At 40.4% G+C, this 25,936-nt stretch overlaps 7 protein-coding genes across 13 annotated transcripts in view; 5 read left to right on the plus strand and 2 right to left on the minus strand.

Annotated features, from left to right (window-relative positions):
- Nucleotides 1-19,122, plus strand: part of LOC117577689 (lambda-crystallin homolog) — a 95,351-nt gene extending 76,229 nt beyond the window's left edge. For 3 of the 4 annotated variants that reach the window (XM_052001927.1, XM_052001933.1, XM_052001932.1), the window contains exons 2-4: nucleotides 17,136-17,194; nucleotides 17,801-18,179; nucleotides 18,408-19,122. In XM_052001927.1, coding sequence (XP_051857887.1) covers nucleotides 17,154-17,194; nucleotides 17,801-18,179; nucleotides 18,408-18,944 — 957 coding nt within the window. In that variant the 5' untranslated portion in view covers nucleotides 17,136-17,153 and the 3' untranslated portion in view covers nucleotides 18,945-19,122. Of the gene's footprint in view, nucleotides 1-16,952; nucleotides 17,195-17,800; nucleotides 18,180-18,407 lie in introns of those variants that run through there. The other variant, XM_034262589.2, reaches the window with a different exon arrangement.
- LOC117577684 (anoctamin-6) lies at nucleotides 587-11,370 on the minus strand. Of its 4 annotated transcripts, none has more exons than XM_034262580.2 (9): nucleotides 11,093-11,370; nucleotides 7,382-7,902; nucleotides 5,441-6,013; nucleotides 4,554-4,609; nucleotides 3,931-4,483; nucleotides 3,233-3,857; nucleotides 1,991-2,196; nucleotides 1,644-1,925; nucleotides 587-1,580 (listed from the first exon to the last, which is right to left on the minus strand). In XM_034262580.2, the coding sequence occupies exons 2-9, from the start codon at nucleotides 7,865-7,867 to the stop codon at nucleotides 1,284-1,286; spliced, it is 3,078 nt and encodes a 1,025-aa protein (XP_034118471.1). In that variant the 5' UTR covers nucleotides 7,868-7,902; nucleotides 11,093-11,370; the 3' UTR covers nucleotides 587-1,283. The 4 variants fall into 4 exon arrangements, with proteins under 4 accessions (XP_034118471.1, XP_034118472.1, XP_051857849.1 ...); XM_034262581.2 differs by lacking the exon at nucleotides 11,093-11,370 and adding an exon at nucleotides 9,760-9,953 and having other exon boundaries at nucleotides 7,469-7,902; XM_052001889.1 differs by lacking the exon at nucleotides 11,093-11,370 and adding an exon at nucleotides 9,760-9,953.
- LOC117577691 (glycine-rich selenoprotein) lies at nucleotides 11,456-12,259 on the plus strand. The gene is made up of 3 exons (XM_034262591.2): nucleotides 11,456-11,599; nucleotides 11,661-11,745; nucleotides 11,809-12,259. Exons 1-3 carry the CDS (start codon nucleotides 11,581-11,583, stop codon nucleotides 12,038-12,040), a joined length of 336 nt encoding a protein of 111 aa, XP_034118482.1. The 5' UTR covers nucleotides 11,456-11,580; the 3' UTR covers nucleotides 12,041-12,259.
- Nucleotides 12,608-15,572, plus strand: LOC117577686 (IWS1-like protein). The gene is made up of 6 exons (XM_034262583.2): nucleotides 12,608-12,803; nucleotides 12,933-13,955; nucleotides 14,079-14,238; nucleotides 14,307-14,670; nucleotides 14,758-15,165; nucleotides 15,232-15,572. Exons 1-6 carry the CDS (start codon nucleotides 12,782-12,784, stop codon nucleotides 15,352-15,354), a joined length of 2,100 nt encoding a protein of 699 aa, XP_034118474.1. The 5' UTR covers nucleotides 12,608-12,781; the 3' UTR covers nucleotides 15,355-15,572.
- Nucleotides 19,123-19,209: 87 nt separating the features above from the next.
- Nucleotides 19,210-21,434, minus strand: LOC117577687 (uncharacterized). The gene is made up of 2 exons (XM_034262584.2): nucleotides 21,196-21,434; nucleotides 19,210-21,010 (listed from the first exon to the last, which is right to left on the minus strand). The coding sequence occupies exons 1-2, from the start codon at nucleotides 21,349-21,351 to the stop codon at nucleotides 19,226-19,228; spliced, it is 1,941 nt and encodes a 646-aa protein (XP_034118475.1). The 5' UTR covers nucleotides 21,352-21,434; the 3' UTR covers nucleotides 19,210-19,225.
- A 392-nt stretch (nucleotides 21,435-21,826) lies between these two features.
- LOC117577690 (27 kDa glycoprotein) lies at nucleotides 21,827-23,397 on the plus strand. The gene has a single exon (XM_034262590.2). It carries the CDS (start codon nucleotides 22,085-22,087, stop codon nucleotides 22,985-22,987), a length of 903 nt encoding a protein of 300 aa, XP_034118481.1. The 5' UTR covers nucleotides 21,827-22,084; the 3' UTR covers nucleotides 22,988-23,397.
- A 162-nt stretch (nucleotides 23,398-23,559) lies between these two features.
- LOC117577688 (XK-related protein 6) lies at nucleotides 23,560-25,501 on the plus strand. The gene is made up of 5 exons (XM_034262587.2): nucleotides 23,560-23,885; nucleotides 23,964-24,119; nucleotides 24,633-24,763; nucleotides 24,840-24,992; nucleotides 25,053-25,501. The coding sequence occupies exons 1-5, from the start codon at nucleotides 23,644-23,646 to the stop codon at nucleotides 25,439-25,441; spliced, it is 1,071 nt and encodes a 356-aa protein (XP_034118478.1). The 5' UTR covers nucleotides 23,560-23,643; the 3' UTR covers nucleotides 25,442-25,501.
- Nucleotides 25,502-25,936: the final 435 nt, after the last annotated feature.

The following is a 25,936-nucleotide window of genomic DNA, read 5'->3' on the forward strand; positions in this document are numbered from 1 at the left end:
AAGATCGAGAAACAATAAAATTCAAATTAAAAATTAAAAAAAATATACTATAAATGAAAAATAAAACGAGTTAAAAGTACACGCAAAAATACACACATAGGACATGTACGAATCTACTATAAACATGTGTAATGTTTGTTTGTTTGTTTGTTGTTTTGTTTTCGTTTGTTTGTTGTGTAAATTGTAAGGTACATTGGATTGTTTATTAGTGTTAACATGCATATGCATCTGCTTGGCATACGCATCTGATTAGTTTGGTATTTTTGTTTGTTTACGCGTGTGTCGACAAGGTACAAATGAATTCGCTTTCGCCTTTGCTTTAGAAATAACCAGTATGATTCAAAAGATACATCTACTACTAGTGCTTCTAGATACATCTATCAAAAATTGTATGTGTGTGCGTGTGTCTATGCAACATTCATAATTTTGGCATTCTAAAAAAACACATCGAAAACTCTCGTACTATTTAATGAATGGAATATTGAATAATGAATTGAATTAAGATGAATTTTGCATGAATCTTAGCAGAGAATGATTTTGCCATTATTTTTCCGTTTTACGATAATTGCAAAAATAATCGAGTTCGTACGAAAAACAAAAAATTAACGAATCAATATATTTGATTGTAAAACAGAGTTCCTCAAAGCAATCATAACTCTTAACTGCTTAAGGAATAAGCTTAACTTTTAGTGCCGAGCAGAACATTTTTCGATAGGGAATACCTCATATGCACACACACACACGCACACATACAACTATATGATATGATGTCTATAATTTCGAGTGTCTGTTGCATCAGTCGCGTTTTTCTACGAACACTTTTCAATTTGGCAATTCATTTTGGATTTACATACATATATAGAACATAAATTATGCAACAGTTGCTCACACTTATCCTGATATATGTATGCACACTATATACGCATACACATACACATACGTACTCTTAAGTTACACACACACACACACACACACAAAAGTATTTAGCGCCTTGAGCAATTGCATCTAAAATGAGTTTCTATACTTAAGTACAGCACATAGTTAACAACAACAATTCAGGCCAAAAGTAGTGGAGAAATTAATAATATAATTTATACTATGTACACATAAATATGTATGTATGTATGTGTGTGTGTATGTGTGTGATGTACTATATACAAAAGTATATAAGCAGTGTTCTTCTTGCCCCGGTAACAAATTCAAATCAACATTCGAGGCTTACAACTAAAATGCACTTGGTTTCTTCTGCTGATGATCATGACAATGATAGTGATGATAGAATCTCAGACGTAGGTGGTCGAACTGTCCCCAGCAGCGTTCTTATTGTTGCTGTTGTTGTTGTTGTTGCCATTCAGTCGCTGACGCAACAAATCCTCTGGCTCAGAGCCAACTGTTTGCTGCTGCTGCTGCTGTTGCTGACTCTGCAGTTGGGTCTGCGTCAATTCCTGGGCCTGTCTCTTCTCAAACTCGATGATGTGCTCGCGCAACAGGAAATTCTCGCGCTTGATTCGCTTCAGCAGACGACCGGAGACATCGGGCACAGCCCAGCGCAAAATGCCCTGAAGCATGGTAATAATATTCTGCAATAGAAAGCAACTCATTTAGCCATCAGCATACTAGAATCCATTTCTAACTACGCTCACCTGATAGATGACAATGAAGGCGAGACGAGCCGTCAATATCTTCCAGTAAACCACGGGTCGCTTGTAGGGATTCGGTTCCCAGGCATTGTTGCGAAACTCGGTGTAGTAGCACTCCGTTACGTTGGCAGTCGCGCTGACATTCAACAGCGTGTCCGTCTCGAAGTCTTTAGTGTAAAAAGCAGCCATTGTAAAGTTCAGATAGCCGTTCAGCTCGGGATCATCGTGAGTCGCTTTATAGACTAGTTTTGGTATAAAGTTTGTGCTAAATGCAATTATCATAGCCTATCGAAAGCAACAAATTTTAATAATAAATATAATGAAATTGCTTCCACTTTGCTTGTACTCACGCTAGAGGCGACTGCAATGTGCGTGAGAACAGTCATTATGCTGTGCCAGACGCCAATATCACGAGCACGCATTCCCACGGGACGTCGCACGAATCGCAGCATCTTGATGGCATCGAGGCGCAGCTCGATAACATTGTTGATCAACGCCAGCAGCGGCGCCAACGGGAATGCCAAGCTAAACAATGTTATGAATCCGTATTGGATCACTGCCCGAAACGAAAGTAAAAAGAGAAATGTTAAATACAGCTTTTTATATCCGATTTTTATAACTTTGTGCCTGCAGAAAATGTATATAACAGGCAGAAGAAGAGATATTCGACCCCATTCTTGATCAGTAACAACAGCCGAGACAGATATAGCCATGTCCGTCCGCCCGCCCGTCCGTCTGTCTGTCTGTCTGTCTGTCCGTATGAATTACTCAATCTCATAGGCTATAAGAGCTACAGATACATTCAAGTTTGTTATGCATTTTTGCCAAATCAAATAGCAAGTGCAATTTTGAAGCTAGAGTCGGCATATGCGTAATTCTCTTGCGGAATTTGTCGCGTGCACACTATTTACAGTGAAAAGAACATAAACCGGAAAAATTGATAAGTAAATAAACTATATTCATATAGCTCTGGATTACCACTATATTTAGAACCAGGAGTAATTTTAGGAACTTTTTCTGTTTCAGGATAAAGATTATAAATTGGTAAATGTTTTGGTTCGAGTACGTTAGCTTTTGAACTTATCTTAAAACAGAAACATTATTCCAAAATCATTCTTAGCTCTAATTAAAGTGCTAATAAAGAGCTTTAAGATTAATTTTACATCAGAATAAAAAAATGTTTTGTTTTTGTATATTTTTTCAATTTGGATAATGTCGCACGTGACATTTTCACCGGAGAATTATCCATATGCAATAATAAAAATAGTTTTTATGATTCCTGAAAATTTAATTGCGATCGGATAAATTTTAGAAGCTATTTAAGCAATTCGATTGTATTGTAAAAAACGGCCACTATAATTTAATCCCATTTGCTTTTGCTGACAATTTGGTAAATGTTATACTTCATAGTTTATTTTTAATGTTGTACTATAGATACCGATATACCAAATACATATCCATCGATATATTTGTAGTATATTTTCGGAATAATAATTTGGTGTATTTTATAGAATGTGTTTTTTTGTAAAGAGTAGTGAACCCACTCAACTGAAGCTTTCCTACTTGTTATATACATTATTAGATGTACGCACCCATTTCAAGATATTCAGCGTAGAGCGAGTTATTCTCGGCGGGCAGCAGATTAAAGTCCTCGGTGAATTGATTAGTGGATGGTACCAATTTCTGTTCGCTGTGCCGTTTAAACCAGCCGTAATTCTGATTTAGCTCCTTGGCAGTGCGCATTAAATAGGGTATCAGCATCTCTACGATGGCATTCACCGCCTGTTTGCCAACCATTATGATAACCAGCTGCACACAGAGCTCCATCAGGCAGCCGCCCGGATTGCACTCCTCCTGGCGAAAGCTGAAGATGCGATTGTATTTGGAGGGATACCCAACAAATTTGCCTTTGAAGAATGCAATGTAGAAGAGCGATGAATAATAGTTGACAAACTGGAACACATAGTTCTTGATGGTCAAGCTCTCATCGTATTCGGTCTGTGTGCGGCAATACTCGTAATTTGTGAGCCGCACCGCTAAGCTGCTATAGACCAGATCCAGTATGGAGATGACGATCAGATCGAGGAAACCGGCTGTAATTGGTAGCACCATTATCTTGTATGTCATTGTGTTCTCATTGGCCAAAATGCTATGTGAGGCCCGCTGTGCCATGCGATAGATGATGATCGCCGAAATGGCGATCACTGATATGCAGATCTACAAAATGTGATCAACACTAGATTACTACGACGAGTTCTACTTTCGAATGATTCGATTTCACAGCACTTACAAATAAGACCATAATGCTGTAGCTGGTAAAGTTTGGCCAGAACTTGATGCTCCAGAAGGGCACATCTGGATCCAAGGTTTTTGCCTCCCCCAGCTTCTTGCTGAGACGCTTTGATTGTGACACCTTGGCCAAATACTGAGGACGCGGATGCTCGACGTGATGATTGAAGCCCGTCAGACCCCAACGGTGCACCAGACCGGCCGAATAGCGTTTCCACAGCTCCAGATAGATCACCGACCAAATGGCCATAACAAAGGCAAACACCACGGTCATTTTGTTGTCTATCAAATAGTTGAATTTCGATGAAGTGCAAGTCTCGTTGAGGCGCCAAAAGTTGCACCCTTTATCGCACTGTGGACACATGATCGTCTCATTGTCATTGCAAATATCCTGACTGATCGGATCACTGGACCACGTAACGAAGCCGTACAAAAAGAAGAAGATGCCCAGCACGCTCACCGGCATCAGCATGTGCGTATAGAAACCCAGCCAGGCGAAATACAGCGCCACCTTGGCTCCAAAATAGTCCTTCACGTAGTCCAACGGCTGCAGACTGTTGAATGAAAGGAAAGTTGTTAATACAGCACTCAAAAAGAAAAGTCTCTTTGGTATATTTAACTCACTTCTTCCATTTGCGAATGCTCGCCCATTCCTTTAGCAGCTCACCTCGGCGATCTTTCTGCAAAATGCAATAAGAAAAGTGTTAACTTTACAATATTAAGACATAAAAAAGCCGTTCAGTATTATTTTTAAATATACCAAATTGAATCAAATATAAATGAATATACCAAAAATAGTTAAATATACAAAAGGCTATACTTGGTATATACTATTTGATAAATGAAAATATAGCAAGAATACAAAACTGCACACAGAAACCACAGCCATTAATTAAAAATCGTATAATTTATTTAAGTAATACTTCTGTATGGCAAATTACGTCTATTGCAATCTAGTCTTGGCTGTTTTGGTTGACAATCTGGTATATTTTGACGACTATGGTATATTTCGAGTGTAATACTTCATCGATATATTATATTTTAGTATCGTACTGACGACTATGGTATATTTCGAGTGTAATACTTAATCGATATACAAAATATGGTCTTCGGCATAGTTTAGTACTTTTACGGTATATTATTTGGCATATTTTAGTATTTGTATGGTATATTATTTGGTATATTTTAATAATACTACCTCACTGTTTTACTTAAAAATATGGATAGCGGGTATCACTCGAATGTAGCGCTCTGACTTGTTTTCGATTATTAGGAGTGACATCTAAAACAAAATTGATCTGCGTGCTACAACAATACAGCTCTATCTCTTACAGTCTCGGAAAAATACATATGTAAGTGTTCATACGGACAGACAGACGCACATGGCTATATCAGCTCGACTAAACAAGAATATATGCACTTAATGGTGACATTTCCATAATACCCTTTTACCCGTATGGGTAACGGATTTAAGAAGTAGTTGCAGTTGCAAGAAAGTTCTTTTCACTTACGTCGTGCAGCGTGTAGGCGCATAAATAGACACCGTCCTCGACAAGCTTCTCGATGCCGAGATTGTCAGCCTTCTCCTCGCCCTGCTCGAAGTGCTGTCGCTGCATCACAAAATCGATGATGGAATACCGTGTGCTGGGATCAAAATAGTTGGGATGCTCCTTATCGTACAGCTCGAGATACTTTTGCGCAAACTCCATGTGAATGCGCTGTTCGCGGTCGGGAAACACATCCGTATTCAATTGCACCGAACTGAAGAGGCTTCGGCACATCCGTGTGAACCACGACTTCAACTCCAGCGTGGTCTCCGCAATGATTTGCTCCTGTCCCGGTATGGGCTTCAATGGCATCTTGATCTTGAGGACCTCGGCGTAGCGATGGAGCACATCGGGCGGCGCATGCAGCTTGATGAAGTGCACCCACTGTTCCTTGTAGTATTCCAATTCGATGCCCTCGCGCATCAGATTGGCCTCGAAGATTTTGCGCTTATTCGCAGCCTCCTCGTCGAGGTCCTCGCCATTGTAGGCGAGCACAAAGTCCACGCTTCGTTTGCCATCGTTAAAGCGTCGATACGTCTGCAGCACAAAACAGAGCAGAACAGAGCAAGATATTGAAATTAGTACAAATCTGTTTTCTATATGATTATATATAAATATAAATATAAGGGTCATATACATATACACATGATGAGATACAAACGAAAGATATCAAAGCGCGTGTAGGTGCGAGTGCCGCGTGACTTAGAAATATGTGTAACTGATCTGATATTCTGATAATCTGATTAAGCCCCCCAAGGAATAATTCTCTTACAGCGGAGTTAGCATCGCATGCGGCGACTAGCGTGAAGTGGACAGCTTTCGAAAAAGAAATGCAAAACATGCCGATTCCACACCGATCTAAATCACACTGAACACTCTTTGTTCTCAGTTTCTCAGTTTGGCAAGCTGCCCAGCCGGTTCGATTCGATTCGGATTAGTTCGGTCCCATGAAGAAGTCCTCCTCTCTCCACACAATACACAATACAATAATACTACGAAACATCCAAGTCAGCTGGAATAGTAAGATAACGTTCCGAGAATCGTGTTGCAAGCACATTTCTACATATTTTTTCTTTCTTTTTTTACTTTTGGAACTAATCAGACTGGATTCTGGACTAACACACAAATACTTATATGCAAATCAAGTAGCAGCATGGAATTAGCAGATGAATAATTATAATAAATGCAATTCTGACGAACAAAAAACAAACCAGTTGAAATATCTAAACGGAAACTGGAATCGAACCGTAATTTGCATTTGGTCATTTCACAAAAAAAAAGAAAAGAATTGAAAAAAATGGTATATACTTAAAGCTAATTAATATTATTATGCTAAAAAATTGCCATTACCCATTCCCGCAAGCAAACTATTGAAAAAAGAGAGAAAAAAGAGAAAGAAAACGGTGAGAAACGTAGGCGGCAAGAAACAAAATGCGTGGGCTTCATAAGTGTGTGAGTGTGTGTGTGTGTGTGTGTGGTGTGTAAGTGTGTGGTGTGTGAAAGTAAATAATTAAATATGCAAAATGCAGTAAATAATCAAGTTTGTGTGTGTGTGTTTCATTTGTATATCTATATCGAAAGCCGAACGGAGTGAAGAGTGAAGAGTGCATAAACATATGAATGAGAAAGAGATGGAGCGATGTCATGAGAAGCGCTGTGAAGAGATGCAGCGACAGTAAGAGACAGAGTGAGATAGCGAGAGAGAGATTTATAGTATAAGAGCACAGAGAGCACTGCGTTAATGATTGTCATCGATATTATAAGTATTATATATTTTGATTTTTGGTTGCTTTGCTTGAGATAAATAAATGCTTTGGTGCTTCTTGTATAGCGTTGAACGGTATTTTGATGTTTTGGTTTTTTGTTTTTGTTTTGATTTTGATTTTGATTTTGTTGGTTGTTTACCCTCAATTTCCACTGGGAGTATGTAATTGGCAATTTCTTATCTTTATTCGAAACTGTGCTACTTTGTCTTAATAGACGTCTAGAGACCTCATCATCGCCACCGCCAGCAGTCGCGCCATGACCATAGTGACCACCGCCACCGCCACCGCCTCCAACCCCAATGCCAGTGGGCAGATGTGTGCGTCCATTTTGGAGGGCGAGCACCTGAGCGGCGATCGCAGCATCCGTATGATCGCCACCGCCATTCAAGTGCTCCAAGGCCGTCGACTGGCGATAGCCCGGCTGCCAGGCTAGGCGCATGTGCTCAGCAGCGGCCCCGCTCGCCAATCGGAGGCTGTTGCGTGACTCATCCCCGGCGAGATCCACCGCCGAATGGTAAATGGTGTTGCGCGACTGTGACAGCGATTTGCGATGTGCCGCCGCCGCCGCTGCCTCCGATTCGGCCAGCGAGATCGTATCGAAGTAGAGGCTCTCGCGCTCATCCATTTCCGATTCGGGATAATCGTAGTCGTGGGTGCGCACTGTAAATAGTACAACGTGGTGTCATTAATCGCCTGCTCTCACAAACACATACAAACATATACACATATACACAGAACGGTGATCGATATAAACAACAACAACAACAACAACAGAAAAATGTGAGAATGATCCATGAAAACAGAGTACTGGATGATATACATACTACACATACATACTTGCTACTCGGTGTGAGTTTTGCAATGCTGATAAGGCGAACGTACAGAAGCTTTTAACGCTAATCGTATGATAAAAACCCAAATATTGCGACTACTAATTAAAATCAATGTCACAGTGATACCTCGATATGCCACGTTCGAATATTCAAAATAATAAATACTATCAATATTTACTTTACATTTTTAAATCAATTTAGGAAGTTACACTAATAAATCTGTTACTGAATATAGATAGATCATGAATTTATAATGATCACAAAAAAAATGTTTTTCTATAGATGCTGCATTGTGAAATTTCCATTTTTTTTTTTAATTTTCATAAATTCTTTACATTATTTAAATTATTATCAATGAATTGTAAGTTTTTGTATTTTTTCCTTGCATTTTCATAAATTATTCACATTTAAATTATTATCAATGAATTGATGAATTTAGTGCTCATTTTAAAAAGTCTACACTGATTTGATATTTTTAAATCTATGAATGATTATTTGATAAATTTTGTAATCAAATTTAAGAGTACAATTAAAAAACACAATTAATGTACATATTTTCATAGTTATTCATTTTCTATATCATTGTATAATTTAATTTGAGTGCAATATCCATTTCACAAATACAAATTGGAGAAATAAAACATTTTGTAAATCTTTAGCAGTTAAAAAAATGTATGCATAGTGGAAACGGACAAAACGAATATAATTTTTTATAGAACGAGATCAACCATTAAGTGTTTCGAATAATAATATTAATATTGCTTAGTATTACTTTTCAAATATGTAAATATTTGTGGACTAACTTTTCGTTCATAGATTCTGTGAAGATCTACCTATAGAAGTGCCCACTGTAAGCTGCCTAATTGGAAAACGAAATCGAAATTGAAGTTATCAGAGAGTCGAAGGCAGTCGCTACTGATACTGACACATTAGTATGTATGATTGTTCATCGTCAAGTGGCTGGAGGGGTCATTGAAATACGGTCAATTATGTAATTGGAACATAACAGAAGAGAACAGAAACAGAAGCAGAAGCAGAAGGCAAACGACATATTCTAGGCGACATACGAATATGTAAATGTGCATGCTACACTTTTGGTTGGGGGTGTTAAGACCGGTCTCCCAAAATGGATGATGATCCGTTTCCGGCTTAGATGCGAGTGCGAGATGCAAACTGAGAGAGAGAGAGAGAGAGAGAACAAACTATGGATGTTCGTGTGCTGCCGACGACTGTCGATGACTTCATGCAGATGTGAAGCTTAAATGCTTGACATTTTGGGGGCAAGTGTTGAGTGCGTTTAGTTTAATAAACAAATGAAAGCTCAACAATAAATGTGCAACAAGAACAAAAGTGACGTATTAACGTAGTACATATGTATGTGTGTACACATGTTAATACATACATATTTTGTGAGCATATGTACATAAATGTTGAGTGTTTGTTCTTGACACACACTGTCTAAAAATACGAAATCAAATAGAATTGTGTGGAATTTTGCATGTGAGAGAATGCGAGTGTGTGTGTGAATGTGAGTGTGTGTGTGAATGTGAGTGAAGCGATGATTGCTAAATGGCGAAAATGGCAACTTGATCAATGTTTATTTATTGTAATTATTGAGGATTCATGTATATGCATACATACAATATATATACATACATTGTATATACGATTGTTATTTATTTACCCGCTGAATACATTGTTGAGGCACACAGAGAGAGATAGTAAGTGGGTGTGTGTGTGTGAGACAAAAAGAGATAGAGAGACAGTTGCAAGAGATCGGCAGGAAAAGGAAGTTGTAGAAGAGAGCCAGGCGACAGCTTAAAATCACCGAGTATTTGTGCTTGGTACTCGTTACACGTGACTCGTTACTCGTTACACGTTACACGTACTCGTTTCCTTCAGTTCACGCAAGGCGCGCGATCGTTTGTGCAACAACCACAACAACAACAGTAGCTGGCATAACGGTAGACCGACTGACTGACGGCATAAAAAGAGAGAGAGAGAGAGAGAAAGAAAACGTACAAGAACATAGAAGGAATTCTTTTGTTAACCGTGATAAACAAAATTTATGCACAAAACACACACACGCACACTATAAAAAAATAAAAATACTACTGACCAGTGGCCAGCCAAATGATGTCAGCTAATCAAAAAAGAAAAAAAAACGGCAAACAAAAAGAAAACGAAGCGAAAAAATTGTATCGACGAATCGAGAGCTAGAAAAATGCGTACGCGCGCGTTGTTTGCCGATTACTGACCAAATTCAGGCAATGCGGCGGCACGCAGAGCAAGATTGCCAAAACGCCAAAACGGCAAAGCGCGAGCGACGGCGTGCAACGAGCTGTGACCGCCACCGCTGCTGCTGCCGCTGATTTAGATACGGAACACACAGGCGTACACACGCACGCAGAGACACACACACACGTATGTATATTAAAATTTACATAGCATGCTTGCTTGCTGGGCCGCAAAAGGTCAAGTTGAAGTGTAAATCTTTTGTTGACAAACGGCAAGTGCAAAGCCAAACACGCGCTCCAATTGTTAACCTGTTTAATTGCCTGACACACTTGCGTATGTCTACAAAGAACTAGTGCGCGACTAGCGAAATCATTGGTGGCATCTGGAAAGAGAACTTGTGCTACACACCAGCCATGCTTTACCACTGAAGTAGTTCGGGACTAGCCTCAAAGTGTATAGTCAGTTGATGACTAGTAAGCTGCGCTATTGCAGCGCATACGCCGGCAATGTGGGGAATTTGGTATAATGATCACACCAACAAATACCAAACACTGCGGGGGAGGTGTAACTTCAAGCACAAGTTGCTTTTTGTCAGGTTCTTTAAATAAATCAAGACGCATATGATGATGACGATGACGACGACGACAACGTTGTTAGTTAGTCAGAGTAGTTGTATGCGCTGGCTGTAAACTTGGTTAGAGACACACGCATTTAGTTGCTTTTGGAATTCAATTTGCGCTCATCTCGCACAACTCAAGACCTCACAACTTACAACTCACCTCACCACAGCCTCAGGCTCAACCTCAGGCTCAACCTCAGGCTCAAGGTAGCAGCTGACCGTCGTACTTGTGGCCTGTGTCAGCTCCACGGTTGCTATTGTTGCTTATATTGAAGATGTACGTATATGTTGACGGATATTTACACTATTTTAGCAATTAAGAACGCGTGCAGCAACAGACGCCAGACGCAATGGTAGCGTCGTTGGCCGTTTTGTTTTGTTATGGCTAAATTGCAACTTGTGTGTGGCTGTTTTTTTTTTTTTGCACTACACTGAAACTATGAAACCATCGGGGCCTATCGATGGACGCAATATCGATAGCTCGCTTTCGATTGCGCGCTGTTAATAGAAAATACCGATTCATTTCAACGCATCTATCGATATTAATTCATCGGTTATAGACACGTCATTGTAGTTGTCAAAATAAAAATAAATACAAACGAGAATACATACATCAGGTGGTGTATTTAAGTTAATATAAAAAAAATCATGGTGTACATCGACCGCAGTACGTAAGAACTAATTGTAATTGTGTAATATATAATTCATTTTACTTTTGATTTTTGTAGATGGTCGCGTTTGGGAAAAGCGCCCTTGGGACTGGCAACGCATAGTCGCAATTTTTGTGGGTCTCTGGTATCTTGTCATACAATTGTAAGTTACCATACCGTGTTGCAGACTATGTGTAGTATATCATTTTTGTTTTTTGTACAATAGCTTCCAGACATTGGTGGCTCCCTTCAATGGCGGCGGTGATGGCAATAATCGCGACAATCGCAATAGCCGCAGCAGTGGCTGGGGTGGCGGTGGCGGCGGTGGTGGAGGAAGTGGAGGCGGAGGTGGTGGAGGCGGAGGCGGAGGAGGTCTGAGACCCAACAGACGCATTGGCCGCATTAATCATCAGCCACCAATGAGTTGCTCCACCTGCCCTGGCGGTGGATGCGGATAATAATGGCATTCGGGGAGATGCACTGCCTCAATTTAGCATTAGTTCATATCACTATAACAAACCTAATATTGAGTGGGAGCAGTTATGACGTGCGATTTTGCACGTGAATTATGTGAATAATCCTAGCTCGATTTATCTTAAGCTTATACAATTAACCGAAAATTGATAAATCAAATGTATTTTGTAATGGAATAATGGAATATACTCGAATTCAACTAACATTCAGACTCAACAACGACGATCTTTTTAAATAATAATAATTTCTAATAACAATATAATAAAGCATTACCATCAAAATAAAATTCGTGCAATTAGCATTTCAAACCGCTGCAATTCGATAATTTTCGATGTGATAAATTACCCCATATGTTATCTAGTAATCTAATTTGATAATTATCGAGCACCCGTTCAAGCAGGTGATTACTGTTATAGCGTTTTAATATTATTGCTCATAATCGAACCAGTTCCATGCGAACTACACATGTGTAAATTGTTATCGAAAATCGATGTTCCGCTTCCGTTTGTTCCTTTTGCGTCTCTGCTGTGCCGCGACATTTATGCCATACATACATACATGCAACTGTGCGTGTATGTGTGTTGTCTCGTATTTTATTTAGTCAATTTTGAAGCGGTCTTCAAAAATATAAATTATTTTCCCTCGTCCCCAAAAGTAGATAATTTGGAATAAGTGCAGTGCTACGCATCCCTTCGAGCAGCATTCTATTGAACTGCTCATCAAATATGGAAGTCGAGGCCACCAAAGGTATTATTACACAAATGGCGAAGGAACAAAAAGAAGAAAATGAAAAAACGCCAAGCGCTTTGCTATTGTTGCTTTGGCTTGTTTAGCGTGCTTCTTACACGTTTTTCTGGTGTTTGGTTTTTTTTACAGCGGTCGACATGGCAGAGGATGGACAAGACGTTGACACTGCCACAATCTTGGCCAGCACAACTACAAATCTGCAAGACAATGAAGTGGATTCGACATCCGCTGTTGCATCAGTGAATGACACATCGCTGGAAGAGGAGGCCAATGGCTCGCCACGCAAGTCCCGCAGCCGCAGTCGTAGTCACAGCCATCATAGTGCAATCGATAGTTCACGACGCTCACGCAGCGGCTCTGGCGGCTCTAGACGTTCGCACAGTGGCTCTGCCCAACGCTCACGCAGCGGTTCGCATCGTTCACGCAGTGGATCAGGTTCCAGGCGCTCCCGCAGTGGATCCCATCGTTCACGCAGCGGTTCCAGGCGCTCGCGCAGTGGCTCCCATCGCTCACGCAGCGGCTCCAGACGCTCCCGCAGTGGCTCGAAGCGCTCACGCAGCGGTTCCCACCGTTCGCGCAGTGGCTCGGGATCCAATCGATCGCGCAGTGGCTCTAGACGTTCACGTAGCGGCTCGGGAGTTCGCTCTCGCAGCGGTTCTCGACGTTCGCGCAGCGGATCGGGTTCAAGACGTTCACGCAGTGGCTCCAGACGTTCACGCAGTGGTTCTGGATCTCGACGTTCGCGCAGCGGCTCCGGCTCGAGACGTTCGCGGAGTGGTTCTGGTCGACGCTCGCGCAGTGGCTCCAGGCGTTCACGCAGCGGCTCTAGGCGCTCACGCAGTGGATCTGGTTCTGTGCGCTCCCGCAGTGGTTCAGGCTCAAGGCGCTCACGTTCTCGTAGTGGCTCACGGCGTTCCCGAAGCGGTTCACGTCGCTCTCGCAGTGGATCACGTCGCTCGCGCAGTGGATCGCGTCGTTCCCGCAGTGGATCGGCTCGATCACGCAGCGGATCGCGTGCCAACAGTGTTGCCTCGGGCAAGGAGAAACGCAATGGTTCACGTAGCAGTCGATCACGTTCAAAGAGTGTTGCCGAGTCCGTTGGTTCGCAAAACGAATTCAATCGGAAACGCGTTATTAACAGCGATTCGGAAGGTAAATTTGAATCCCGTTAATCCCTTAGAATCCCATCTATCTTTAGTCTGTCCGCCTCTTATTCTTGCGCATTAAGCAAAGAAAATGTTTAAGACACATCATTGTATCACCTCCATTTTATAGACGACGCACCCAAGCTGCACAAGAAGCGGGCTAAGATTACAGACACTGATAACGAGGACGAGGATGAGGGAAAGGAGACTGCTGCTCTGGCCGAAAATGCACAAGAAAAGAACGTCGAAAGCTCCGACGATGAGAATACGCCACTGCACAATGAGCCAGAGTATGTTTTTGAATGTTCATTTAATACTTCTCAAATATCTAATGAAATTTTCTTTATAATGGCTCTAGGAACAGCAACTTTGTATCCGACTTTGATGCCATGTTGATGAGGAAGAAGGAAGAGAAACGTGTGCGCCGACGCAAGCGTGATATCGATCTGATCAACGATAATGACGATCTCATTGATCAGTTGATTATCAATATGAAGAACGCATCGGACGACGATCGACAGCTGAACTTGACCGGAAAGCCGGCAACAAAGAAAATTTCAATGCTCAAACAAGTGATGTCACAACTGATCAAAAAGCATCTACAGTTGGCCTTTTTGGAGCACAACATACTCAATGTGCTCACCGATTGGTTAGCACCATTGCCAAACAAAAGTCTACCCTGCCTCCAAATTCGCGAGAGCATTTTGAAACTGTTATCCGACGTAAGTATGAAATGACTGACCACCCGACATGCCCAAACTCGTATGTAAAACCCATCTCTTTCTGATTCACATGCCGTCCCGCTTTAGTTCCCAACTATAGACAAGAGTTATTTGAAGCAGTCGGGCATTGGCAAGGCTGTGATGTATTTGTATAAGCATCCATTAGAGACCAAATCAAATCGTGATCGTGCCGGACGTCTGATTTCGGAATGGGCTCGTCCTATATTCAACCTAAGCTGTGATTTCTCAGCCATGAGCAAAGAGGAACGTCAAGAGCGTGATTTGGCCCAAATGTCGCGCAATCGTCACAAGAGTCCCGAGCCGGAACCCGCCAGTTCAAGTGATCCGCAATCATTAAATCAAACCTTTACCGGTGACGATCAACTACTGCGTCCCGGTGATCCTGGCTGGGTGGCTCGCGCCCGAGTTCCAATGCCCTCAAATAAGGATTATGTGATTCGCCCCAAGTCAACCGTTGAAGGCGAAATATCCACAGTAAGTTGTCACCAACTTGATTTCACACTTTTAACGATATTGATTTTTTGTTTGTTCGAATTTTAGTCCACTAAACGCAAGCCCAATCGTTATGAGAAACATATGAAACGGTTTTTGGACTCGAAACGCTCGAAGGAATGCCGTCGTGCCGTTGAAATATCTATCGAGGGTCGCAAAATGGCGCTATAAGGACACGGATATCATTACCACTTAGTTATTTTAATACTTTTTTTTTCAAATGAATGAACGCATCAAGAAAAACAAAAGAGATGAACAAAATTTATATTGATTTTGTAATATAGAAATTTGAACGAACGCCTTTAAGTGGATATATGTACACAGAGATACACGATTGGAGAGCATTCAAAATTCAAGATTAAAACAACATTTCAGACATTTGCAAACAATTATCAATTGAATTTTTTAATGAATTGGATATAAACAAGAGTGAATTCAACAAAAAGGATCATATTTCAGATAACCTTAGAGAACAATTGAACAACTGAAGTTAATTATGAGTTCCTCCTTACGATATGATACTGCAATTCATCTGACTAGCAATGCAAGAAATGGGCACTCGTGATTGAAAATAGCTAAACATATATGATTAACCTTTTTATAATACGAGTCAATAAATATTATAACTTAGAAATGCTAACTAACGCCTCGTAGTATACGTACTTTTATCAGTTGCCCATTAAAAGCTGCCTTATTTACAATTCACTTAAAATATATTATACACTATTATTATACTATAACCAATTGATTACAATCGATTGAGTCGCGATAAGCGCGAACGATGCGGATTGTATATGCCTTCTCTATAGCTCTATAGTGATTCCATCGAGTATAAACATTCCGATCTCAGTAGCTAAAGTTAACAAGCTTTTGATTTGATTACTGCTATAAAATATTTGTAGATAATTGATGAGAGAACCATACCTCCATTCTTTTTTTTACTACAATACTTTTATTTCAACTTTAAATTTATCATGTTTCCCAGCTATATGATATCACATCTCAATAACGAATCTTGTTAATGAGTTTATTGATTTTTCGTAAGTGCTTCTTATAGTAATGAGATTACAACTTAAGATAAGTTGAAGAAACAGCGCTTCCAAATAATTCCTTGAACATAACTGGAAAGGTCACTTGCTTTATTGTGGAATATTTTGTGAGGAAACTTCAGTCTAAATATAAAGTCTTATATACTAGTATCTGCGAAGTGTATTATGATTGAAACACTTGTGTTTATCTCTGACGGAAAGTTATAAATTTCTGGCTGTGCGTAGTGCATACACACACTCACATACACAACAAATCACATAGATACTCCTTTGGTCGGCAAATATTATAAAAGTGAATTAAATATGAAAAGTCAAATTAAGGGCATTTTGTCTCTCTTTATGCCTCCCGCTTGGAAATGCGCTCGCTACCTTTCACGCACATTGTATGCATGTATGTGTGTTATGTATATAATATACATCGCATGTGCATAATATATATCGTATGCATCGTATGTGCACAATTATTTGGAAATCAAAACCGGTTGCACCAGTTAAAGATATGTAATTGATTGCATTGCCTGCTTTGTGCAAATTCAAAAGTAATTAGCGACTGTAAATTTACCAGAGGGTCGCAATGTTTTGGTTTGCCGCTCAGTTGCTGCTGCTGCTGCTGCGCTGCGCTGCTGTCGTCACTTCGTTTGCTGCTGTGTGGTACCAATAAAACAAGTTGAATTCCCTGGCCACATTATTATCTCGGTTTAAAATCACCAACACTCAACTGAACAGAACACAACACATCACACTTGGCGTGGCGTACATATGTAGGTCGCGTTCACCTTTCGGTCTTTGGTTCTCTTATCGCCCAAAATAATAAGTATTAAAACCGGTTGCGCTTAACAAATTGGTGTTCAAACGCATTGGGGGCTCCGCCACATCGAGTAGTCTTTCCTTCAGCAAGCAAAAGCACAACATATAATCAAAATGTCGCAGATCAAAAGTGCTAAAATCGGAATCGTTGGCAGGTAAGTGGACGAAGAGGAGAATGGGAACAAGGATGGGGAACGGCTCCAAGGATTCAAGTGGATAATTTCCGAAGCTATAGCAACAGACATGTCTGTCAGACTCTTTGAGATTATCTTTCCACGAGTATTCTTCTATAAGATAAGGACCCTCGAATGTTTGTCCTTCTTCAAATATCACTTTAAAATCGAAGAAGATCTTGATTCTATCTATAAAACTGTTTACAGCTACCTCAAAACAAATCTTCTTCAGATTATTTCTATCTTAAAGATCATCTGTATATTCCTTCTCTCCGCTGCTTCAATTACCTTCAACTCAAAGCATATTAAATTCCTAACTACCAAAATGTTTGACATTGAGCAATTGTCCTATCCCTGTGATAACCTTAAGCTCGAAAAACACATAAAATTTTATAGATCCCCCAAGTATATCAATGCAAATGCTATTAAAATTTTTCGCATTGAACTTTAAACTTAAAGACTATAAAAACATATAGTTAACAATCATTTCCGTCTGTCCTTTACTTCAATTCAATAGGAATTAGAGCTAAACAACACTTCGCATAATACTTTTTGGGAGTTGAAATTGAAATATTTGTATATTTACAGCGGTCTGATCGGACGTTCGTGGTCCATGCTGTTCGCCTCGGTGGGCTACCAGGTGATGCTCTACGACATTCTGCCCGAACAGGTGTCGGATGCCCTGAAGGCCACCGAGAAGGAATTGGCTGACTTGGAGAAGAAGGGACTGCTGCGCGGTCAGTTGACGGCAGCTCAGCAATTCAGTTGCATTTCGGGCACCAATGACCTCAAGCAGTTGGCCAAGGGTGCCATTTTCATACAGGAATGTATTCCCGAGAAACTGGAATGGAAGCAGGATCTGTTCAAGAAACTCGATGCCGTCGTCGAGAGCAACGCCATCATTTCCAGCTCGACCAGCACATTCTTGCCATCGCTGTTCACCGCCGACTTGAAGCACAAACATAACGTGAGTAAGCAAATCACGATATCACCAAATGGTTGGTTGTTATCTGCAATTTGTCCTTGCATTGACCTGCCACGAGCAGCACAGTCCGAAAATGTTGAATGCTTCGTCAAGTTTTTACCGAATCTCTCTGAAGTCTTAGAACTTTCAACTTTCGTGTAGTAAACTTACAATTATTAGGTACAACTTACAACATACTCACTTGTTTTCCTTTTATTTTATTCCGGACAGACCGTTGTCTCGCATCCCGTCAATCCGCCCTACTATGTGCCCCTGGTTGAGATTGTGCCAGCTCCATGGACGAAGCCAGAGGTTGTGCAAAAGACACGCGCCATCATGGACGAGATTGGCCAGAAACCCGTCACATTGTCCCGCGAAATTGAAGGCTTCGCCCTCAACCGCATACAGTATGCCATCCTGAATGAGACTTGGCGCCTGGTCGAGGCCGGCATTCTCAATGTGAAGGACATCGATAGCGTTATGAGCGATGGTCTGGGCATGCGTTATGCCTTCCTGGGACCCCTGGAGACAGCCCATCTGAATGCCGAGGGCATCGAAAACTACAACGAACGCTACTCGAAGACCATCTACGCGGTCAGCGAAACGATGGGACCAACACCCAAAATGGAGGGACCCACAGCGGCCGTGATTGCGAAGCAACTGAACGAATTGGTGCCGCTGGACAAGCTGGGGGAGCGTCGCCTTTACCGCGACAGCTGCTTGACCCAGCTGAGCATTCTGAAGAGCAAGATTAATAGCAAGAAGTGAAGTAACAAACATTACAACATTAGATACAAAAAGGAATGTCATTCACATACGTATATTAATAATTAATGCTTTTTTTTTAATAATTAAAATGATATCAAGTATAACCCGAGTGTCAAGGCAATGAAAGAAGAAAACAAACAAAATAAAACAAGCACTCGCTTCAACTCAACTTACAAAATCTTGTGCAACTTAATATTAATTGGATTAAGATTAGACGGATTTCTGATATATCATAACAGTTTTTCAATTGTTTAAGTTCTTTAGTTAATCACAATAAGCATTTATGGACCCGACTTCTTTCCATATCCCAAGGAACGCACATTAGGCGTTGTTGTTGTTGTTGCCGTTGCCAAGCTGGAGGAGGAGGAGGAATAGTTGCTGCCCATCGGCTTGAAGGATCGACGCATTTGTGGCATCGGTGTGCTGGTGCAGAACAATTTATTGCCTCCTGGCTTCGATCTGATTGGCATGGGAGTCTCTTGGCCAGGACAACGCGGCACTGTTGAATTCAAATGTTTAACATCTGTGGTCAACATTGATGGTTTCACCATCGGTGCAACGCGCTTAATTGGTATCGCGTCTTTAGTGGCCGCAGCCAACGATTTGATGTTCGTCTCATTGATAGTTGGCGCCTTGCTCCGTCCGCTGGCCAACGCTCGACCATGGCTAATCATTGAAACGCTGGAATTAGCAGCGGCGCCTCCGTTCGCTTTGCTGCCAACGGTAAAGGAATTGCGACGTTGTCTGTAGGAGGACATGGCATTGAATTTATCACCCACCACAGACAGCTCCTTCAAGGGCATCGGATGGCTCCCGATGTTGACGTTGACGCTGACGTTGCTGCTGTCTCCCGATGACTGCTTGACCAATGACTTGGGTCTCTCCTGCTTGGACTTGTCGTGTATGGACAGCGAGGAAGAGCGTCGTCGAAATGTGTTCGCCTTGCTGCTGCACTCTGCTGTTCGATTTGAACTTGGATGTTGAGTCTGTGTCTTAGATAATGTGTGGGGTTGAACAACGTAGCTGGGCAACTGATTGCCCACCGTCGAGTTCACAACTAAGATGACTGTTGGTCCGCCAACTGGCTTTGTCGACTCGGGGTCATCACACTGTGACACCGTGTCATTCAACTGCAGTTTCGTCAGCTTGTGCCGCTCGAGCAGTTCATTGATTTGCAGCGCCAAATTATCGTTGACTACCTTAGTTAGATAGGATTCTTGCTTCTGTGGTACACTCGGAAGCGACATATCGCCGCTGTCAATTATGGGTATTATTGCCTTATCGGTGGCCAGAGATTCGCCATCAAATGTGGCCGAGGAACAGGTCATGGCATCGGGAAAGTCTTGCATCTTGCTGCCTACCACATACTCTGTGCACTCGGCGGATTTCTTTTGCTGCAGCACAAGATCCAGATCAAATGTCGCTTGACGTTTGTAGCTGGGCATCAGTTCATCAACAGCTGGTGGAGGACTTGTCTGCACAGCTGCACTGATCGAAGCGATAAGCGTATCAAACTGCTGCCGCTGCGAGACATCGACATGCTGGCAAACCAAGGATTGTAAATCCTGCAATAGTTTGCCAACATTCCCAGTTGCCTGTTGTGGCTCTGTTTTTGGACTTGGCTTTATTGCTGCAGGCTTCGATTTGATCGGTGACTCCAGCATGGCAATGCGTAGCTGCTTTAATCGGGCCTCAAACTCCACATTCGAGCACGTATCGTCGCTCAACGTGGTAGCAGCAGCCTCTGGAACGAGATTCGGTTCATCTTCGATGAGTTTAATGGGTGACTCTGCGGCGATCATTTGCAGATTTTCTGTGAGCATCGCATTGCGCGAGAATTTCGTGGATAAATGATGTGGTGGAGGCGTTCCCATACTGGACATCTTGAGTGCATTCAATTGGATCACCTGCTTTTGCAACGTCTGTGATTCGGACACTTTTATGGCATCCGACGACGGTTCGAAGTCCATGGCAACCGGTGGCGTTTCATTGTTTAGATCTTGATCGGAATATTCAAGTTGGATGTTGGCCACCTTTTCCTGTTTCTCATCGATCTTATTTAATCCCTGTACAAAAATTATAAACATCGTAAGTACACATAAAAAACGTATATAACGGATCTCTATAGTTATTCTAACGATATCTCCGATATTATGCTAAATATATAAATTGTAAAACAAAAGAAATAGGATACTCGTTGTTGAAATAGATAAATAAATAGGTGTTTATGTGTCTGTGTCTATAAACTAACCTTAATGCAGGCTTCTTTTTCCATTGAATCGAAAGGATCATATGGTCCTTTAAAATGAGTTGATTCAACTATAATGCATTCCTCAATTGCCTCCGTCGTGTCTGTATCAGGCTCATCGCAACCCGATAGATCAATTAAATTACCAGTATCACACATTTTGCACTACGAAAAACAATTCTGATATGCGGATACAATTTGAAGCAATGCAAACAATTTCCCGCTTCGACTTGGCTCAGTGATAGTGATGACACCTTACCGATGATTCGGTATTTTGTTGTTATCGAGCACTGGAATTGTTGTTAGCTGCAGTGAGAATTTTTGAATGCAAGAGCATTCTAGGAATGTTGGCAAAACATCCAAATAAATAATTACCGCTTTAGTTTAAAAATTGGCAACTGGTTCATTTGAACGGTTTGGATATCGTACTATTCCAACGATTCCGATATACAATGCCTGGAAATTTTTAGTATATTATCGGTTGTAATAGTAAAAATACCAAAACATATGCGTAACCACGGCAGAAAGCTGCAGAATTTGAAACTAAAGCGTATTTTTTTTGCAAAAATTCGTTGGAATGGCTAACATGACAAGATAATACCATCGATATATCGATAGAAAGAGATGCATCTGTGACCCTCTCCACACCTTTAGTGACTAATTAATAATTTTACAAAATTTACAGAGGAAGGGTCAGATTTCAAAGTGCAAGCTCAAGACATAGTGCATATTTAATTAAATTCGTCGCTAAACCCCAACATATTGCATTTGAGCAGTGCACGTAATGCAGTACACAGCGTAATACAGCTAGTTGGCGGAATAAAATAGAATTTTAGTCGCGAACAAACCTTTATTAAATTAACTTCTATACATATTACAAAATACAAAGAAGATGAAACAACCGGATCCAGTGTTTGCAACCGCCTGCATCTGGTCGCTGTTAATAGTTTGCTCAAGTGCAGAATTAAATTTGGATAAAATCGACTTGCAAAGCCAACTGCCTGAAGATATTGCCAAATCCAATTACAGCTACAGCGACTTCAAGGAACTGTTCCGCAACAAATGCACCGAAGTCACCGGCAGAGAATCTGATGGAGATTTGGCGTACACGGAAATCGAATTGGCTTTCGGTGCGCTCACCGAATGCATGAATTCGCTGGTGAATGTTACGGCGCTGCAACAGGAGATTCAGGAGGCGAGTCCTCTCGGTGAACTCGATGTGGTGTTCAATAAGTATTGCAAGAAGCGTTCGAATGCCACCGAATGCTTTGATGCATTCACCGACAAGCTGCTGCCATGCTTGCATCCCGAGGAGCAGGAAAGCCAGCAGGAAATCAAACGGATTGTCCAGAGTTTGTTGAATTTCGTTTGTCACAAGGATGGCGATCAGATTGCCTTGTTCATTGCCGAGGAGGGTCCCGAGTGCCTCGGATCGCAGCGGGATAACATTGAGCAGTGCTGGAATAGCACATTATCCACGTTCGTTAACAATCCGGATATACGCGAGAATAATAAGATTAAGAAATTGCCTAAATTGGTTGTGGGCGAGACGGAATGCGCTGACATCCGTAACTTAGAGCTGTGCGTTGTCCGCCACTTGGAGCACTGTACAAAAATCACGCCTGCCAATCTAATTGAGTCCATGTTCAATTTCATACGCAACGAGACGGTTTGTCGCAAATATCATACACTACCACTTATTAGCGATCGTGCTAGTAATGTGTTCCTGGATACCTCACCGAATCTCATGTTTTCCCTCTTCACATTTATTTTACACAAACTGTATTATTTTTAAAGATGAACTTCATTCGACTTGTTGGGTTCATTACATTATATTTATCTCATCGTGTTATGAATGCTGATGGCAGCCAATCATTAATTTACTATACTTATAAACTTATCTAATTATGCATACTACTCTATAAATTAAGTACAACAGCAGTATAAACGAATTAATGGTATTCATTGCTCTTTTATATCACATATCTCTTTGGTCTAAACAATAGAATCCCTCTAGTTATTCTGTCATTATAAATTTATTATGGTAATCTCTTATTATATATGTATGTATTTCCAACTAAAATGAAATCTCATAGATGGGACGGACTGGTTAAAAAATGTATCATTTTTATGAATCTCAAAATGCAAATATATGTAAATGAACACAACAAAGCAAAAAAAAGCAAACATACAAACAAAAACAAATCATTAAATCTTGTTTTAATTGGTCGTTCAAAAGTCAACGGATTATTAGCCTAATGGATATGGATATGGTATTGAATCAATGATTGATTGATCATTTTTAGTGGTATATTTGAATGCGAGAATTTGCGCATTTTGTATGTCAATCGTGTTATCGATAACTGCTAAACTTGGCTTTGCCATCGCTGTCGCAATAAGAATTCGTCGAGATTTGTTTTAATATGATCGAAACATATTGCATGTTTAACAATGGACTTCGCCAATGGGCTGCGGTTGGATAATGTCGATTCTGCGAACGTTGCGTCATATCAGATAACTGTATTTAGCTCAACGCTAACTGTAATTTCGGCCTTGATGCGATTTATCACGATCATACTCAACTGGTGCCTAGCCTATGATTACTGGATCTCAAAGTCATTTGCCTACTGCTATTGGACGATTCTATCCATAGTATTACCTATGATCTTGACATCAATGATCTACTCAGCAATGTAAGCAATTTAATTGAATATGTTAATCTATTTGTAATTGGTATCATTCACAATGTGCTCTTAATTGATCATTTATAGACTGGTAATTACCAATGTGAAGAATAAACCTTACAACCCTTGGGATCATGTACGGAAACTCGTTCTCTCGTATTTGTTTCGAGATGCACGTACTCTTAATTGGGCCTTGCAATACAATGAAGCTAAAAAACACGGTGATAAGGTCACTCAGTTTCAGTAAGATTGCTTTCCAAGGATTTCAACTAATCCATGATAGAATTATAGAAGGTAGTGCCGTCGGAAAAAGCTTCCGTCAGTACGCATTCGTATTTCGACGCAAGAGGTTGTCTGCGGACGAATTTTTTAGCGCAATTAACCCTTATGCAAAATGACATTTTGCAATGAATGCCGTAGATACGGATAGAATTAAAACATTTCGAGATTTAGAGAATTCTCATATATATTGTTAATATTATTCATAAACAACATACATTTTAGAAATATGTCAAAAAGACATTAATATTAGCTTCAAAATATGTAAATATTAATATCATCGTCTAAGGGTTAATGCGCATTTCATTCTCGTCTCGCTCACACTGCTGTGCTGAGACTCTTTCACTCGCACTCATTGTTATGTTTAAAGTCGGACAGCTTTTTCCGACGGCACTACCTTCTATAATTGTATCATGAACTAATCGATCAAGTAGCTGGGTAGCTGATTTCATTGCTTGCAATTTAAAATTTTTTTAGATGCTATCGCGGCTACTTAAAGGAAGAATGCAATGTTGGTTTACTGCGACTTTTCGATACGTTCTCGGAAACTGCTCCCCAAAAGATATTGCAATTGGCGATTGTCTTGCGATATATAAGGACATTGACGTGTAATTATTATAAGTCGTCAATTTGAATCGCGTGAGCTTAATGTGAATGAAAAGTGAATTTGCATTTATTTTTCAGATTTTCGTGCCATAACGTTTTCAATATATTTCCTAAGTATTGCATGGGGATTAGTGTCGTATAATCGATCAAATCGCTTGGTCCAATTGGATAAGCATGATATAGGAACCAGGGGAGTGATTATTCAGTTTTGGTTTTTGCTTTGTTTTTCGGGTTAGTTTTATTCATTTTTATAATTGATATTTTTTATTTTGATTTTAATTTTCTTTTTAGTTTCGCGAACTGTTTGTATAGCGTATGTGGCCAGTCAAGTGCCAATGGAGACATCCATAGCTAGTATTATTCAGATAATCTTAAGTGCTACATTAGTTTTTGTATTTGATCAACCAAAGTTCTCAAAGTCGGCCATCATGAATTATATATTGTGCCTGGCCTTTGGAGTAGTTTATCTATTTATTTATACACCTGTTAAGGATGCGCCTACTAAGTTCAAGTATTTGTTGTATTTAACGTTTTGTTTATTGCAAAACATTATTCTCTGTATATTTTATATTCCATTATATCTGAGCATTGCAATCATAGTATTATATTTAATAGGTATTGCGCTAATGATTTATTATTATTTGCAATGCCATCCTGGAATAACCTCTAGTGTGTTTTAAGACGGAGATCATAAAGAATAGTGACTTACAACTAGACATAATTGATATTATATATAAATTAATGATTTTTTTTTAATACATTTAAGAAAAAACACTAAAAAGAATATATTTTTGGAATAAAACTCTGTCTTAAACATATTTAAGAATAGGCCGACATAATCGAAAGTGCCAAATAAAAACAAATGTAAATTTACAGGCATTTTTACAACACGCATTTTTATGACCTATTAAAATTCCCTTTCATTCATGTTTTCTCAAAATGTACAGTGGGCTTCGTAGCGTAACGATAAAAAGCGCCATTAACAATAAATGTTATTATTTGAAGCTATATGTACATTTTATTTACCATATATGGGATAGCATATTGCCTAACATATTCTCACAATTATTTTCTCAATGCTTTCAATTATCCACTGTGCGCAACGCAAGCGCAAGCGCGACTTGAGCTGCGGCGATTAGGCGCTTAAGCTTTTGAGGCTTTTCTCGCAACGCAAA

The sequence above is a fragment of the Drosophila albomicans genome, chromosome X, assembly GCF_009650485.2.
Source record: "Drosophila albomicans strain 15112-1751.03 chromosome X, ASM965048v2, whole genome shotgun sequence".
Classification (NCBI taxonomy): domain Eukaryota; kingdom Metazoa; phylum Arthropoda; class Insecta; order Diptera; family Drosophilidae; genus Drosophila; species Drosophila albomicans.